This window comes from Natrix helvetica, assembly GCF_964273705.1.
Source record: "Natrix helvetica genome assembly, chromosome: 2".
Classification (NCBI taxonomy): Eukaryota; Metazoa; Chordata; class Lepidosauria; order Squamata; family Natricidae; genus Natrix; species Natrix helvetica.
The window spans coordinates 52,780,623-52,798,356 of NC_138552.1; the positions used below are offsets into that span (position 1 = coordinate 52,780,623).

Consider the following 17,734-nt stretch of genomic DNA (forward strand, 5'->3'; position numbering starts at 1 on the left):
GTTTTAATAGGACTATCAAAAAACCACAGACACTGAGAAGAAAATAACTCACAGCACATGCTCGCATAAGAAATGAATTAGAGTGAACCCAATATGTGTGATATATTTGAATCCAGCATTTTAAAACATAGTAATTCTCTTTAAGTATAGATGCATTTTCAGAAAAACTTTCTGAAGAGTAAAGGCAAAAGTTTGGACCATGACTAATATAATTTGTGAATATCAGTTTACACATACATGACACAACCCAATTATCACATTTAAAATCTGGAACCATTCAGCAACAATTAAAAATAAATAAAAATAAAAGTAGTATAGAAAAACTGCACTATAAAAACAGTTTTCAAACATATGTTAGCTTCATCTTAGAAGAACTCAAAGCTATTCATTTTAAGTAACTGTATATATAAATAGGCTTTGTTTTAGACTCATGTTGTTGCCATTTACTGGGTTTCAATATTTTAATATTTATTTTCCACTAAACATTCTTTAGAAAATTAAAGCCATTACGGATATGCAGACACACAGAGTTGAGAGCCAATTTTTCAAATGTATGTCAAGTTTAATATTCTGTTTTTATGCAAATATTCTCTGCATGTCCCACTGCAAAAGACAATGCAATGCCAAGACAAAATTGGATCCTGATCTAAGTAAACATGTTTTATTAATTGGTCCCATATAGAAATATTTCTGAATGATCTACTCTTTTTTGAAAAAAAAATCCTGATTAATTTTTCACAGGAATTTCTAGAAAAACAAATAGAAATCAAATGTCAAGCTGGTTTTTTTTAATGTTATAAAAGAGCCATTATGCAATAATTCTAGAATTCAATCATATGTCATGGTAAAGGGAACAGACTATTAAAACTCACACAAGAGATTGTTGGCCTTCATGTTTTGTGACTGTGTTACTTGCTGTGCTGTCCCTCCCTGGTTGTATCTATCCACACTCTTAGATTTGGTAGGAGAAGCATGTTCCAGGTCCTCTATAACATGATGGAATAGTATCCAGTAGGACCCACAAAGAGACCCTTTTCTGTTGTGACATTCACTCTCTGGCATATCATTCACCCAGAGATCAGATTTGGCCCAATCCTATTAGACTTTCAAAAGGCCTCAAAAACCTGGCTTTTTTCATAAAGTCCTGAGTCCCAGATATCTCACTGAGCGGTGTCATGGCTATTTTAATTGTTGTTGCTTGTTTTTTTCTTGGTTGCCACATGTGATATTTTGCTATATGGTTTTTATCTTCTTTTTTAAATATTTGTACCTGCCCAGAGTCATGTATTTGAGATGGGCAGCCACACAAATTGAATAAAGCCACAAATAAATTATATATTTATATTATAATATATTATAATATAATATATTATATTATAATATATTATAATATATAATATAATATTATTATACTATACTATACTATACTATTATACTATACTATACTATACTATACTATACTATACATATATACATACATACATACATACATACATATATATCCTATAATTTTTGTATTTTAAACAAAATTCATTTATGTAGATAGAAAAGCAAAAATGGAAATGTGAATATCATCAAATTAAGCACTGTGTTTACAATGTAATTAAGACCCTATTTAAATATAAAGATATAATTTCTAAATTTAAAAATCTGAATGGTCTTAATATTTTACAACATGTTTAACATAATAACCCTGCCTTTGCTTGCAGTGAAACATAACATTAGCAATGCCTTTTTTATACAGCAAGAAAGCAGTAAAACAAGAGGCTTAAATGATACTGCCTATGTGTAGTATGCCCTCTGCCAGTCACTTAGAAAAATACACTTAATGGAGACAAATAGCATTTGAACAGAAAAAACCCTGAAAAACGTGAAATGAATGAGATTCAACTGAAGCAGTTCAAAGGAGTACAACAGCGACTCATTTTGTAGTACAGTCTTGTGGTATAATTATCACAAAAAGCAAGAAGTTCATTATTATTATTAAAGTGCTATTCTTCCTCATTATTAAGCAAAGAAACTTTTCATACATTTCTTCCATTTATTTTCATAATACCTGAAAGAGTTGAAAGGCCACTATGCAATTATGCAATAAAGTGTGACTGATGTACAATGTACATCAATTGTCAAATTTTATATTTATGCTTTTTTATTAAATAGAAATTATTTGAGATGCATTCCCACAAAAACCATACAGTAATTTGTAGACACGAAAAGGGGACCTAATATGAGTACTGCTACAAAACTCTGTTCACTCCTTTGTTTAAATTAAATCCATCTCCTTATAATAATCACACATGCAGCAGGGTTTTCTGAAAAAAGAAAACATGTAGCCACCTTGACACACGTTGAAACCAATTTGCTACAGGCTTCCTTTCTGCAGATAATTGTGTTGCATATCACCACAAGAGACCAAGAGCTCCTCCAATTTCAGATCACATAGCCCAGCGATGGCGAACCTTTTTTGGCTCGCGTGCCACAAGTGGGGGGAGCGCAGGGGGGTCGTGTGCAGGCGTGCCGCACCCATAATGCAATGCGCGACCCCCCAGTGCACATGCGCGCACATCGCCCCCCTTTTTACATGTTTTTTTCGCCCTCCCCAGGCTCCAGAGGCTTTATAGGAGCCTGGGGAGGGCGAAAAGGGCCTCCCCTGCCCCCCTGGAGGCCCTCCAGAGGCTTCAGGGCCCGTCCGGAGGCTTCCCTGAAGCCTTCGGAGTGCTCAAAAGGATCCTCCGAGCAAACCGGAAGTGACTTCCGGTTTGCTCGGAGGGTGGTTTTAAGCATTCCGAAGGCGTCGGAGAAGCCTCCGGATGGTCCCTGAAGCCTCCGGAGGCCCTCTTGGAGGGCGGGGGAGGCTCTTTTTGCCCTCCCCAGGCTCCTATAAAGCCTCTGGAGCCTGGGGAGGGCGAAAAATGGCTTTTAAAAAGGTGAACTCAGCTCCAGCTGACAGGGCAGCGCCTCGCGTGCCCAGACAAATGGCTCCGCGTGCCACCTGTGGCACGCGTGCCATAGGTTCGCCATCACTGACATAGCCACTGCTCCAACAGAAATATCAGATGCAGAATGTGACCACTGTCCCATGTCAAGCTTAGGATGACCTGATATAGGCCCATGACTGTCATTATGTCTATGAACTGAAGCCACTACAACCCTTAAGAAAGTGGGGTTTAAGTTCCTTAGAACCATAAATCTGGGGAACTCCACTGTCAGCCCAGAAATAGTCAGGGAGGTTGCTATGCAGCTGGGATGTTGGTACTACAGCAACAATTCCAACTAATTCCTATTCATAACAATCCCAATGATCCCTACAGAAACAAGTGGGACTGTTGAAACTGCCATTGTAATTTGACACAGTTACGCCTTATTACAGAGTTCCCAACTCTAATTACTATTGTTAACCAAAGGCTTACCCATATTCAGGAGACCACATGCAGACTACTAATCCCTCTTCCATGACCCCCAGAACTGAAATCAGCACTGGGTGAAAACTGGCACCTCTGTTTTTCAGAATTTTGATAAAGAAAATATACACAAGCTGCAAGTTAAGTCTAGAGATAGGTGTAACAAAGATCGTCTGGACAAAGTGAAAATAAATACTTTAAACTTCACCTATGCTGTATCATTGTTCTACCTATTGTGGCCCCACAAAATGATAAGCATAGCCCTGACTAGCAAAACCAAGTCATCCTTCTAGAGAAGTTTGTGTCATGCACATATACTGATGAGACAACTGCCTTCAGTCACTAAAAGAGAACTAGAATGAAGGATTGGATGCAAGAAATGCCTTGTCCATGAAAGAGTAAGGGACTTAATGCGCAAAAGAGAGATCTGAATAATTTATTCTTATTTATTTATTCTTCGCATTTCTAAACTGCCCCCTCTCCCAAAAAGGGACTTGGGGCGGTGTACAGTCCACACAACAAATAACAGATAAAATACAAATATAAATACAACTATAAATATACGTATATATGTGGAGGAGGTTAAAATTAAAAGTACTGTACAGAAGAATAAATATGGCTCTAAAAGCCCTAAAATCGATTAAAATTAAAACATTAAAACATTACCCTTAAAATAACCAGTTGAGAGTATGCTTCCAGGAGTTCATAGTTGTAACATTTATAATTAATTAAAATGCATGAAACAATCTAAATCTTTCCAGATTTAGTTGCTTCAATGAACTTTGCCCTTTATATGAATTTATATGGTCACCTGTGATTACCGTATTTTTCAGACTATAAGACACACCGGAGGATAAGACACAAGATTTAGAAAAGGTAAATTAAAAAAAAAGGTTTTGCCTCCCTGGCCCCCAGGAGCACTCTGCAGGCCTCCAAAACCCTCTGCATGCCCCGTCTTTTGTGAAAAACGGGGCATGCAGAGAGTTTGGGAGGCCTGAAAAGTGCTCCTGGAGGCCAGGGAGGGCAAAAACGGGTGGGAGGGTTGGGAAATGAAAAACAGGCCCATTCTGAGGTGCAGATAAAAAGGAACTCCCGCCTAACCTAGAGAACTCCCGCCTGTCACATGACGAATGTCCTCGATCACCTGGATCCGGAAGGCTGGACACTGGCAGGAACTGCGTGTGGATCATCCCTTAAGAGAAATTGGATGCGCGGGGCGGGGTTTCCGGAGGCCAAAAATGGCTTTATTTGGTGTATAAGACACACCAACATTTTCATCCTCTTTTAGGAGGGAAAAAGGTCTGTTTTATACTCCAAAAAATACGGTAGATTCTTATCAATATTTCCATTGATATGAAAATAATAATAATAACACTTACTCAGCTCATGAAATCACTTTATCTTACCTAATGCTAGCTTGGAAATTCTGGGAGTTGACATTCACACATGTTAAAACTGCTGAGATTGAGAAATTAAAGAACTGAATCTGAAAAAGTGATACTTACAGTGTTGGCAAGTTCTAGATAACTTCCTCCGACTGAATTGCTTAGATTGGTGGCTTGTGTAAGCAATCTTTGAAGGACAACTTGTTGATTCATAGTATTCCCACCGTATTCAAATGGCTTTTGTAAAATTGAACAACTATGCAAATCAGGGCTTTGAAGATCTCTAGCTCCAGAATCGTATTCCCAACTCTCTCTAGCTCCAGAAAGGGCACCTGGATAGAGAAAGATATTCATTTTTAAAGAGTAATGCAATAATTCTATACAAATATCTTCTGATTTTATAGTCTTTTTGTACTGACTCGCCCTTTGTCTCAGTGGTGGGTTCCAGATTCCGTTCCAACCAGTACAATTGGAACGGCCCCGGAGTTACCCACATGCACACGCGTGTGTGTGCGTTTTAACATAAAATGATGCTTCCGCAATCCTCCGCGATGCTCCAGCTGCTCCGTGGAGTGTCACGCAGGTGGCGTACGCACCATGTAGCATGCGCAGAAGCGGCAACAGTATAAAGCACTGGTAAGGAGCACAGGCAGGCAGGTGGGCCCTTCAGAGTACTGTACCGGAACAGTATCCGGTGCTCCGGGTAGGATCCGGTACGCCCGTACCGGGGCGTACCGCCTGCAACCCACCAATGCTTTGTCTCCATAAGCACAGAGCAATTAGGCATTGATCTGAATGAAGAATAACTTCTTCACTCTTAGATTTCTAAATTCAAGTGGTTAATACCCAGCTACCCTTGATAAATCAGATTATGCTCTTTAAAAAAAACATACATTAAAAAAAGAAAAACATACATTAAAAAGACAATTCCTCAAATATGTAATCTGAGTGTAAAGGAAACAAGCACACTATTATATAACAAATTCCAGTTACATATTAAAAGTACATCATTACCTATCTTAGAAATTGGTAGAAAATAAATCAATGCATAAATGTTGAGCTGTTATACCTTATTAATAATTCTCTTAAAAGGATCAAGGTCATTTTCAGCAGACTGGTCAGCACAGCAATGGATTCTGAGAATTATAGGTCAGAAACATTTGGAGGGGCACAGGTTTCCAATTTTCTGTAATAATAACTGCAAAGCTTTGGTAATCTATTTTTAGAGACAGCTGAATAGAAACACATTCCAGTTTCCAGATATTTTGAAATTGCAGTTATAGGGAATGTTCCTTTCTTTCACATTACATTTCTTCTGGTTGTAATGCCTTTGCCTGAATTATTTCATCTTCTGAAAATAGTAAATAGCCTGTTCAAATCTTTCACAAAAATTCATGGAATAACCTATCTATTTTGGAATGGTAAAGCAACTATGTTTTTTTCCAGGCTTGCAGTGCTGCTTTGGAGACTACTCCTAACTGTATCTGCAGTAGAAATAACTTCCAAAGCAGTTTCCTGAGTCTGGAAAGAGATGATGATTTAACTACTAGAGAGGAGATGCTTTGTATGTAGCTCATGTTCTCCATATATTATATCACTTTTGAAGAATTAAATTGTAATTAGACACACAGAGCCTCTTTATTATACCACCTCATCTCAGGTTTCTAAGTGATGTTCACTTTGGTTCTTTTTGTTGTTTTTTATGCCAGGTGACGTGGTGGCTCAGTGGTTAAGACACTGAGCTTATCGATCAGAAAAGTTGACATTTCAGCAGTTCGAATCTCGTAACAGATGAGCTCCCGTTGCTTGTCCCAGTTTCTGCCAACCTAGCAGATTGAAAGGATGTAAAAATGCAAGAAGAAAAATAGGAACCACCTTTGGTGGGAAGGTAACAGTGTTCCATGTGCCTTCGGCATTTAGTCATGCTGGCCACATGACCACGGATACACCTTTGGACAGCGCTGGCTCTTCAGCTTTGAAACTGAGATGAGCACTGCCCCCTTCAGTTGGGAACAACTACCACATATGTGCGAGGGTAACCTTTACATTTTCCTTATGCCAGGTGATCATATTTTTGTTCATCCAACCCTTTTAATTATGTCAGAGTAAATCATATTTCAAGCAGCTGCTCTTTTACAACTGCTTAGCTATGATTTGCTTTATTATTCTATTTTAATTTTCAAGCAACTCTCAGTTAACAAGCATTTGTCGTATATACAGTATATTGCTAAAAGCTCATTACTTGGAACTAGGATATAGGATCCAAATATCCAAATTATTGGATATTTTAATACAACATATATGGAAGACAAGCATGTATAGCCTTGTTGGAAAAGTTCATGCTGCATCTTCTCTACTCATAACTACCATAATAACCATTTAATTACATCGGCATCTGAACAATTGAAGAATAGCTGCAGCACATTGAGCTGAGGCTTAAAGGCCAATTCTATGCATAATGGTTATTTTGCTTCACATAGTGTTAATTGCTTTCAACTACAGCTGCACTGATGCATCAATAAAATACAATTTACTCAAAGTGCGTTCACTGAAAAGTACCTAACTGCTGAAAAAGAAACCAACACAATAGAAAAGTAAAACTACTACTGTCCTAGATTCTACAAGGACTTTACAAGAAATTATTAGAAATGCTGGCTTTGTAGTTTCATTGAACCCACATTGTTTCACTGAACACTTAACTGTGCAATTGTTGACAGAAATGAAATGTAGGCTTTCCCAATAACTTTACTGCATGAAATAGGAAAATTGTCTCAGATTCATTCAGAATATGGCAATGGAGGTATGTGAGTCTTCTTTTCTTGGAGCAGTATCACCTTGAATTTACTTTAGCTTTATTTTTGGATAAATATGATTTCTGTCATGTTGGATAAGAAAATTATCTTCAAGTTATGAAAAGATTTTCATAAATATGAAGTGAAGCAAAATTTAAAAAAATATTTTACCAGTAAACTGTGCAACTCTTCCATCTGTTGTAATAATATTGCAAAAGTAAATTACTGTATTTTGAACAGATTACATAATGATAAAAGATGAGATAGATTGTTACTTATTCACAAACAATTTAGTAATTATTGTGTCAGTTCTCATTATGGACAGAAGCATAGGTATTTACCTTAAATCAAAGTGGTGGTTACCTATAATTCAGTACTTTCCAGAAAGGTAGAAAGTATGTCCATTATCCTGGAAAAAAAGCCTAGAGTAAATTGGAAGTTGGTAGCATTAGGAACTATCAGGACGGCTTCCAATAAAATGATTTTTATTTATTAGTCATTTTTGCCATTGTAGCCATTATATGGTTAGGCATCACCTTGCAGCTGTTCTGAAATACATTCCCAATACACCTACAAAACCAAAGTGTTTTGGGATCTTTTCTGAAAAATGTAAGAAAGGGGAAAGCAGGTCTTTCCTGTCCTGTCCTGTCCTTTCCTTTCCCCTCCCCTCCAGGAATATTAGATTAATATTATATCAATCATTTGGGTCTAGTTGGTCTAGTGGTTAAGGTACCAGGCTAGAAACCAGACACTGTGAGTTCCAGTCCCGCCTGGAAAAGGTAGCTGGGTGAACTTGTGCCAGTCCTTCTGTCAGTCCAACCTACCTCACAGGGTTGTTCTTATGGAAAAAATAGAAGTAAGGAGTATTAGCTATGTTTGATTCCTTGAGTTACTTATAATGTAATAAAGGCAAACTAAGCATCTAACATATAAGTAAATAATCAATCATTTTTCTCCTATCTGCCAGATTACACAGCTGGAACTGACTGATGGTGACAAGCACATATCCCAAAATGCCCCAACGAGAAAAGGATGAAAAAGAAAAGGTTTAGAATCTGGTTATTTTATTAACTGGTCTTAAAAGGATAGATATAAAATGAAAAAATACTAATTTGTCACAATGAGTAATACAAATTCCTCAATTCTTTATATGTTAAATGAGCAATGTCAAAACTATGTTTCAACAGGACTTAAATAGATGTTTCGTGTGATTTTTTTAAATAAGAAATTTATTAGAAAACATGATGCTTACATTTTATATACAAGTGAAACTCAAAAAATTAGAATATCATGCAAAAGTTCATTTATTTCAGTAATGCAACTTAAAAGGTAAAACTAATATATGAGATAGACTCATTACATGAGCAAGATAGTTCAAGCCGTGACTTGTCATAATTGTGATGATTATGGCTTACAGCTCATGAAAATCCCAAATCCACAATCTCAGAAAATTAGAATATTACATGCAATCAATAAAACAAGGATTGTACATAGAACAATATCAGACCTCTGAAAAGTATAAGCATGCATATGTACTCAGTACTTGGTTTGGGCCCCTTTTGCAGCAATTACTGCCTCAATGCGGGTGGCATGGAAGCTATCAGCCTGTGGCACTGCTGAGGTGTTATAGAAGACCAGGTTGCTTCAATAGCGGCCTTCAGCTCTTCTGCATTGTTCGGCCTCATGTCTCTCATCTTCCTCTTGGCAATGCCCCATAGATTCTCTATGGGGTTCAGGTCAGGTGAGTTTGCTGGCCAATCAAGCACAGTGATCCCACAGTCATTGAACCAGGTTTTGGTGCTTTTGGCAGTGTGGGCAGATGCCAAGTCCTGCTGGAAAATGAAGTCAGCATCCCCATAAAGCTTGTCTGCGGAAGGAAGCATGAAGTGCTCCAAAATCTCCTCGTAGACGGCTGCATTGACCCTGGTCTTAATGAAGCACAGTGGACCAACAGCAGCTGATGACATGGCTCCCCAAATCAACACAGACTGTGGAAATTTCACACTGGACTTCAAACATCTTGCAGTCTGTGCCTCTCCATTCTTCCTCCATACTCTTGGTCCTTGGTTTCCAAATGAGATGCAAAAGTTGTTCTCATCAGAAAAGAGGACTTTGGACCACTGAGCAACAGACCAGGTCTGTTTTTCTTTAGCCCAGGTAAGAGGCTTCTGACTTTGTTTGTTGTTCAGGAGCGGCTTTGCAAGAGGAACATGACATTTGAAACCCATGTCCAGGATCCGTCTGGGGGTGGTGGCTCTTGATGCACTGACTCCAGCCTCCGTCCACTCCTTGTGAAAGTCCCCAATACTTTTGAATGGCCTTTTCCTGACAATCCTCTCCAGGCTGCTGTCATCCCTGCTGCTTGCACACTTTTTCTTCCACACTTTTCCCTTCCATATAACACACATTCTATTAATGTGTTTTGATACAGAATTTTGGGAACATCCAACATCTTTTGCAATTCCCTTTGAGGCTTTCCCTCCTTATGGAGGGTGTCAATGATGGTTTTCTGCACAACTGTCAGGTCAGCAGTCTTTCCCATGATTGTGATTTCTACTGAACCAGACTGAGAGACTATTTAAAGGCTCAGGAACCCTTTGCAGGTGTTATGGCTTAATTAGCTGATTAGAATGGGACACTTTGAGCCTAGAATATTGCACCTTTTCACAATATTCTAATTTTCTGAGATTGTGGATTTGGAGTTTTCATGAGCTGTAAGCCAAAATCATCACAATTATGACAAATCACGGCTTTAACTATCTTGCTTTGCATCTAATGAGTCTATCATATATTAGTTTCACCTTTTAAGTTGCATTACTGAAATAAATGAACTTTTGCATGATATTCTAATTTTTTGCGTTTCACCTGTAGGACTAAGGAAAATGGAACTACATGATATTATGTGGGGAACAAATATACTTTTCTCCTTCCTGGTCTAATCTTTTGAGATATAACCTAGGCAAGTGACATGCTTCTGTAGATGTTCTTCAGTTTAAATCTCCCAGCATTTTTTATATTAACTATGCTAGCTACAAGGTCTGGAAATTCTATTTCAGCAACTTTTGAAAATTCACAGGTTTCTCATCTTTGGTGATGTTGCTACTTGGCAGAATTGTAAACACAGCACATTATTATACACTAAAATTGCCATGCTGATAGCTACTTCACATTTTTTACAAATGCACAATTTTTGCAATCTATGTTATTTATACTCATATTAAAAAGCTGCAGGTTGCAAAGTGCTTTCAAATTATATCAACAGATTAAAGAAACATAAAGGGCTATGTTATATAAAAGAATACATACAGGCTATGTAGGAACAGAAAAGGTATAATTTTCATACAAAGTAGAAATGAAATTGCCTCAAGTTATCAAATAGAAAATAACAGAGACTAGGGTCACCAACATCGTATCTTTTAGAATTAATACCTCTTCTACAAATTTCTTGAAACCACACTATGGAAGGAGACGCTTGAAGCAGTCATTTCAACCCCTTCCTTTCCTTTGTTAACTTTCCTCACTAGGAAAGCATTAACACACACCCAATCTTCCATCACAAAGGAAAGCACAGGAGTATGGTATGCATTGGAAAGAGATTCTTATTGCATAGGAGACCAGGAGTATTAGGAGAAATTGTAGGCACTAATACGGAGCAGTTGTCAGGATAAAATCTAGCATAGTAGGCACCTGTGAAGGAGAAGCAGGGATAGATTCCAGCAAACCAATAGCAGAATTCTTGAAAAAGAGAGGGGAGCCAGGCAGTATCTCTGTTCCAGCACAGATGGTTAGTCTACACCAGCCAGTAGCTGTTAAAGATACTTTTTTTGCCTTCCCCAAAGACTTTGCAAAGCCAGTGCTTCGGCAGCAATTGGCAAAAAGTTGGCTAAATAGTGGCTAAAGACTTTGCAACAACAAGCAAAAAAGAATTGATTTAGTATTCTTAGATATGTACATACAGCAGTTATAGTGATCAGTATAGGAATTGTATAGTGTAGACTCTAAAGGTAGATGTTAAGTGAGAAGAAATAAGAGCTTTTTTTTGTAATAGCAGCCACACGGAAAAGATAAAGATACTATCCTTACTGGTAGTGAGTATCTAAAAGAACCTCCTCATATTATATAAATAAAAAGATAGCATCTTAAAAAGTTAAGGACAGGCTTCAAGTGTAGTATCTATCTGCAAGGCCACTTCTAGACCATGCCTATATTCAGAGGTAATTTTTTTTTAAAAATTAGAAAATTGCAGATCACTCCTTTGGCAATGTATTTAGCCCATCTATCACTCCGATATTTGCTAAATATTTTCAAATTGATAGTTATGATATTAAATAACATGTTTACAAACATATTGCACACAGAAGTGAACAAACATAATTAAATACAGAAGCAAGCTTGTGTAACCTTGCATAAGATTTCATTTGTGAACAGAACTGCTGTCTTGAACAGGAGGAAGACCAGAAATAGTTGTAGGGTGGAACTTCAATATACCTTCTAGCCAAGTAATGATTTAAGACTGCGATGACCACTAAGGCAGTTACTTTAAGAGTGCTTATAACATGTTTTCAAAACTCCAGATGTGCCTAGTGGTTTCTAATATAGTATGCCTGCAACAGACTGATTCTTAGGAACATGCAAAATATAGTGTTTTCTCTTCAGTGTTTTAGTTAGTAAATTTAGGATTTCAATATATTTATTGTCGTTTACAACTCAGAGCTAGCTTGAATTGAGGTATAATTTAAAGGCAATCAGCATAATTTGCAATATAGATAATATTACAAGTATGGTGGTGGCTATTTCATACTGGACTTTGAACCAGATTTCAAAATATTTGATATTCTAATGGGTTTATCAATCTTTTAAAATAAATTAAATATACAAATATTGCAGTTAATCTTCCTAATTGTGTTGGACTTTTAGGTAATAGATATAATTAAACCACACTGACCTAAACTGTTATTGCTGCTGGTTGGCCATGAAGCTATTCTATCCCTTAATGTTTTCTTTTTATATGGCTCATCCAATTTCACAGAAAGTTCCACTTCTTCCTTTCTGATTTCTCGCACAAGCTGCATACGACATCGTGTGAAATCTTGAAAGGAAATTTTTCCATGTTCATCTGCACCAAGCTGATGCATGATTTCAATCACAGATTCTTCCATGTTCAGTTGGCGACATACCATCAGCAAATCATTCCTAAAGAAAGAAAAAATAAAACAACAGAATAATGATAGTCATAACTTTTTTCATATTTTCTTTGTATTTATTTATATTAAAATATATATAATTTGAATGTACAGTATATCTCTATCTCTGTCTGCCCGTCTGTATTTGTTTTAAAATTTTAAGAAGGCACTGAATAACATTGCTCTTTACAGAAATAATTCCATATATAAAGTAGCATAGTTGTATTGGCAAAGTTTGAAATAGTCTTTTTTTTTTAAGCAATAGGCCAAGAAAGAAGACTTTCAAGTAATACAGCTTTGTAGCTATCTGTTTGTAAAATAATTTTCAGGCTTTTCCCCTCTATTTATCTTTTCTTTTTATTACTCTGCCTATCAATCTTGAGATTGTCTTGATCCTAAATAGCTACTACATCAATTAATACTTTTTAAGTTAATATAAATTTATATTTTGATTTTAAAGTATTAGTTTGTTATTTTTTATTAATTTAGCATAATAAAATGAAGTAATATTAAATCAAGATTAATCTGTTATGAAACCAGGATGAAAGTTGCTTGGTAACTGGTTGTCCAACACATCAGCTATCATGCCTTCTGAGGGACAATACTTAAATTCAACGATGCCTTGATCTTGCATTTCTCTTAGCATATTATATTTTGAATCAAATAATAAATCCATGATTGTCTTCAAAAGTAAGAACTGGCTCATGTTTAGATTCATTTTTTGTCTCTGAATAGCTGGTCAACAAACCACATCCCAACATGTTTAAGCACCCTGGCTTGGTTGTCAAAATTACTGCTATAATTGGCTTTTACTGATCCATATTCAAAGTGGAATATTTAGAATAAGGCATGTCATCAAATCAAATCTATATCCACATTCCCAACTAATGTTATGTTCAAGACTATTTGCAATATTCTTTTGAATTGTGTTTTCAAATAACTCATTCCTTTTCAAGGCTAAACTGACTAACACTGTTAAAATTTGTGGCTGCAGATATATTGTCAAAATTCTGCTTTCTAGAAAGTCCCCAGAAACTAGATAAGAGCCTCCTCTGTGGTATGAATTACATGTGTATTAACAGCAGAAATTACTTATATTTTTATATGTCAGTTTTTCAGTATACAAAGAGTCCTATAGTGCAGACTGGTCACTCTGAGTTGTGTGAGGATGTGGTCGTTAAACAGAATGATGCCCGGGTTTTAATGCATTTCTACCCCTATTTAGAGATAACTGATAAAAAGCAAATGTTCATCAAACTTTTTTACACTATTTCTTAGACTTGTACAAAAATTCTGTCATTGCTAGCCATCTTGTCTAAAATACCTAATTACATGATTTTATTTTGCTTTCTGCCATACTTGGAAGAAAAGAGAAAATAAAGGTTTCCCTATACCTTTTCTAACTTCTGTTCCCATTTGTACTCATTTAAGCTTATTAGGCTTCTTAGAGAAAAAGCTTGGCATTTGGCCTGCTATGAAAAGAAAAGAACTCTTTGAATTTATAAAATGGAAGCAATCCAAAATAAAGAAGAGTTCCATTATATTTCAAAGACTTCTACATAAGGAAGTTCAATGGCATACTGTTATCAGTATTACATAGTCCAAAAGATTGATTCTTGAATGTCTTTTTATACATTGGACAAATGTTATAGATAGAGAACTTCAAGGGTTATGTTTAAGATTGTGGAAAGAGTTCATAGGTCAGTATAACAGTAACAGCAGCCTTAATATGTGGGACGGCAGGAAAGAAGTTGTAACATCATCTACATTCCTCAGCATTTCTCAAGTTTCAGCAATGCCTACTAAATCTCATTTGTCTTCTAAGTAAGAAATGTGTTTCTTAAAATATGTCCTCCATACATTATATATTTGTATATAGTTATTGAAACCCTCGTGTCACATAACTTAACCTATTCTTTTCTGTATTTATATATTCCTCACCAGAGGTCTCTGCATTTTCTACATACCCTTCAACCCCATTTCAGTTCTTAGCACTGAACTATTTTGTGGACTGTGTTCTCCCACATCATTTTGTTTGACCTCCTGTAGATCAGTATCTCCCAAAACCATTCTTCCCAATTTTTATCAGGTACAGCTGATTTATTGCCAGGGATCTCCCATCTCAGAAATGCTTTCCTACCTATATTATGGGACTTTATTTTAACATCTATATTTGTGGAATGAGACTTCTGCCTTTATTACTCTCTGAACCAATTTGGAAAACATGCATACCTTTGACATCCTGAAATATACCGTATTAGGATCTAGGTTTCTTAAATCAAGATATTTGTTTCCTGTTTTGAAGACTGTTAGGCATAATAAAAGCCTGCCATTTGATTCCTAATTATATATAGAATTCATTTTGTGATATAATTCAAATTTAAAAATAATGGGTAAGAATTTCTACAAGGGAATAATATTTTAAATTAGTTGATTTTTATGTTTGTTTTTAAGATTTTCATTTAAGTATGACTTGCCCTCAATGCACATGTGACAACATATACAACTGTAACAACATTTACAGGTAGTCCTCAACTTATTGAGGACTATTGAATCCAAAATTTCTGTTGCTGTGAGACATTTGTTAAGTGAATTTTGACCCATTTTTATAACCTTTCTTGCCACAGTTGTTAAATGAATCATTATAGTTGTTAAGTTAGTAACTTGGTTGAAAATTGAATCTGGCTTTCCCATTGTCTTTGCTTGTCAAAAGATTGCAAAAGGTGATTACATGATCCTGGGACACTGCAACTGACTCAATAAATATGAGTTAGTTTCCAAAAGTTTCAATTCTGACCATGTGACTGGCCATGGGGATGCTGCAATGGTTGTAAGTCTGAAAAAACTATCATAAGTCTCTTTTTTCAGTGCCGTTGTAACTTTGAGCAGTCACTAAATGAACTGTTGTAAGTCAAGGGCTACCTGTAATAAGTAAACAATGTTCCCAGATGTGTTAGCAGCCAAGGTATCTGAAATTTTAGCTTCTTTAAGAGGTATCACATTTTAAGAAAAAAACATTTTATAAGACATTAAAAAAGAAGGTTAGTTATATATTTCATGGGAAAAAATAATTGAAATATTCAAGTTTGGAAAATCAATGGGTCTGCTCTGGGTAAAAAAACCATGAACTTTACTTCTTGAATTCATTTTTCAACATTTTTTTCTCTTCTGTTTCTCAAATGGCTTTATGGTTTAAAAATGAAGCGTTATATTTCCATGTCGTCTAAATTTAATGTTGAAGGATTGAATTAATTCTACATAAATAATAAAGTAATTATATATGAACCCCCCCCTTTCTTGTTACATTTATTTTAATCATCATCATTGAATGTGGATTCTTTTCTCACTATAAAACCATTACTATAATTTTTGTGGGTGTTTTTTACCCCACTATTAAACATTACATGCACACACATACATATTTGAAATGCCATTACTCTATTATGCAGATGAAATTCCAGCCTCACCTGTCATCCACGGCATGAAAAACATTTCCCAACTTGCATACACAATGCTCAGGTTCTTTTTTTATTCCTTACATTGAGTTCCTTTCCTATCCCTTTCTTGCCATTAAGTGGTAATTTCTATTTGTGCAGTCAAAATGCAGCAACTGAATAAGTGATCTTGAAACGCTAGTCAAAGCTTATGAAATTGAAGCAAGATTACCTCTTTTTCAAAAGTGTAAAATATTTGCTACAATTATTGTCAAGCTTCTGACAATTGCCTCAACCTGAATGCAAGATTTTCACAGAACCTTTTTTAACCAGATTTATTGTCACAAGAATTTCAGCAACTGGTAATAACCGGAAACATGTTTATTTACATACCTATTTTATTAACTTGTGAATACCCTATAGTCAGAGACACAACTAACTTATTTTATTAGCTACTTTTTACTAAAATGAGAAAGATAATGTGAAATAAGTTTGAAAAATATATTATTGCTCCATGTTCCAACATGATGCTGCCATGTATATGGCAAATATACATTTTGTGTATGAAGTGATGCATAATGCCCTATTGATGTAAACAGCAAGAATCCACTGTATACACAGAAAAGTCAAAATAAAACATTGTTGTGTATCTAAAAGAACACAGGAAAGAAGTATAACACACAACGTGGAATTATTGACATTCTAGTTCTTATCAATGTCATTAACAACCTGTAAGGTTTTTTTTAAAGGAGTTATCTAGTATGCACATCCATAATTATATATAAAGCTCTACATAAAAATCTGAGAAAACAATTTTAGTAATCTTTGAAAGCAATTATGAAGAAAAAGGTGGAAAACATTAACATAGCAATGCTGATATGATAATCATACCTTCAAATATAAAACTCCTTTATAAAAAGTTAAGAACTTCATATTCTGTACACAAGGCCACTCATATTAGCATTATAGGAAATTAACATGCATTACTGGTACAGCAGGAATACAGTTATATCCTGCAGATTTTTTTGCAGATTTTTTTCTAATCCATTTAACACTGTATTTGATCATTTTATTTTATTCATTAATATATACTGAAAAACAAGTCAGATAAAGTGTACATTTGGCTTTCCTTCCAACTACCTTATCCCAGTATGTCTAATTTTATCGTCACTAATGTCACAGTTAAGAACTTCTACTTACCAACTTGTGTCTTTTAATAGATTACCACCAAGATTACACTTGGAATCACATTATTTAAAGTTTAAAAAAAGCATTAAAGTATTCTTTTTTATAGGCTCCTCTGAAATTTCCTTATAACAAATTATTGCCTGAACTTTGATTATATAGGGCATGGGTCTCCAATCCCTGGGCACAGTGAGGAACCAGACTGCACAGCTGGAGGCAAGTGAACGAAGCTCCATCTGTATTTGCAGCCGCTCCCCAGGTGGAACTACCTTAGTTCCACCTCAGATCATCAGGCATTAGATTCTCATAAGAGGGTGACGGATAGGAGTTCCATGTCTGTGGAAAAATTGTCTT

General features: G+C 35.8%; 1 protein-coding gene across 1 annotated transcript in view; it reads right to left on the reverse strand.

The window, feature by feature from the left end:
• Positions 1-17,734, reverse strand: part of MCC (MCC regulator of WNT signaling pathway) — a 217,727-nt gene that overhangs the window by 194,056 nt on the left and 5,937 nt on the right. Inside the window, exons 2-3 of the mRNA XM_081943823.1 lie at positions 12,524-12,771; positions 4,907-5,118 (exon numbers count right to left, since the gene is read on the reverse strand). Of these exons, the coding sequence (XP_081799949.1) occupies positions 4,907-5,118; positions 12,524-12,771 (460 nt within the window). The remainder of the gene's footprint in view (positions 1-4,906; positions 5,119-12,523; positions 12,772-17,734) is intronic.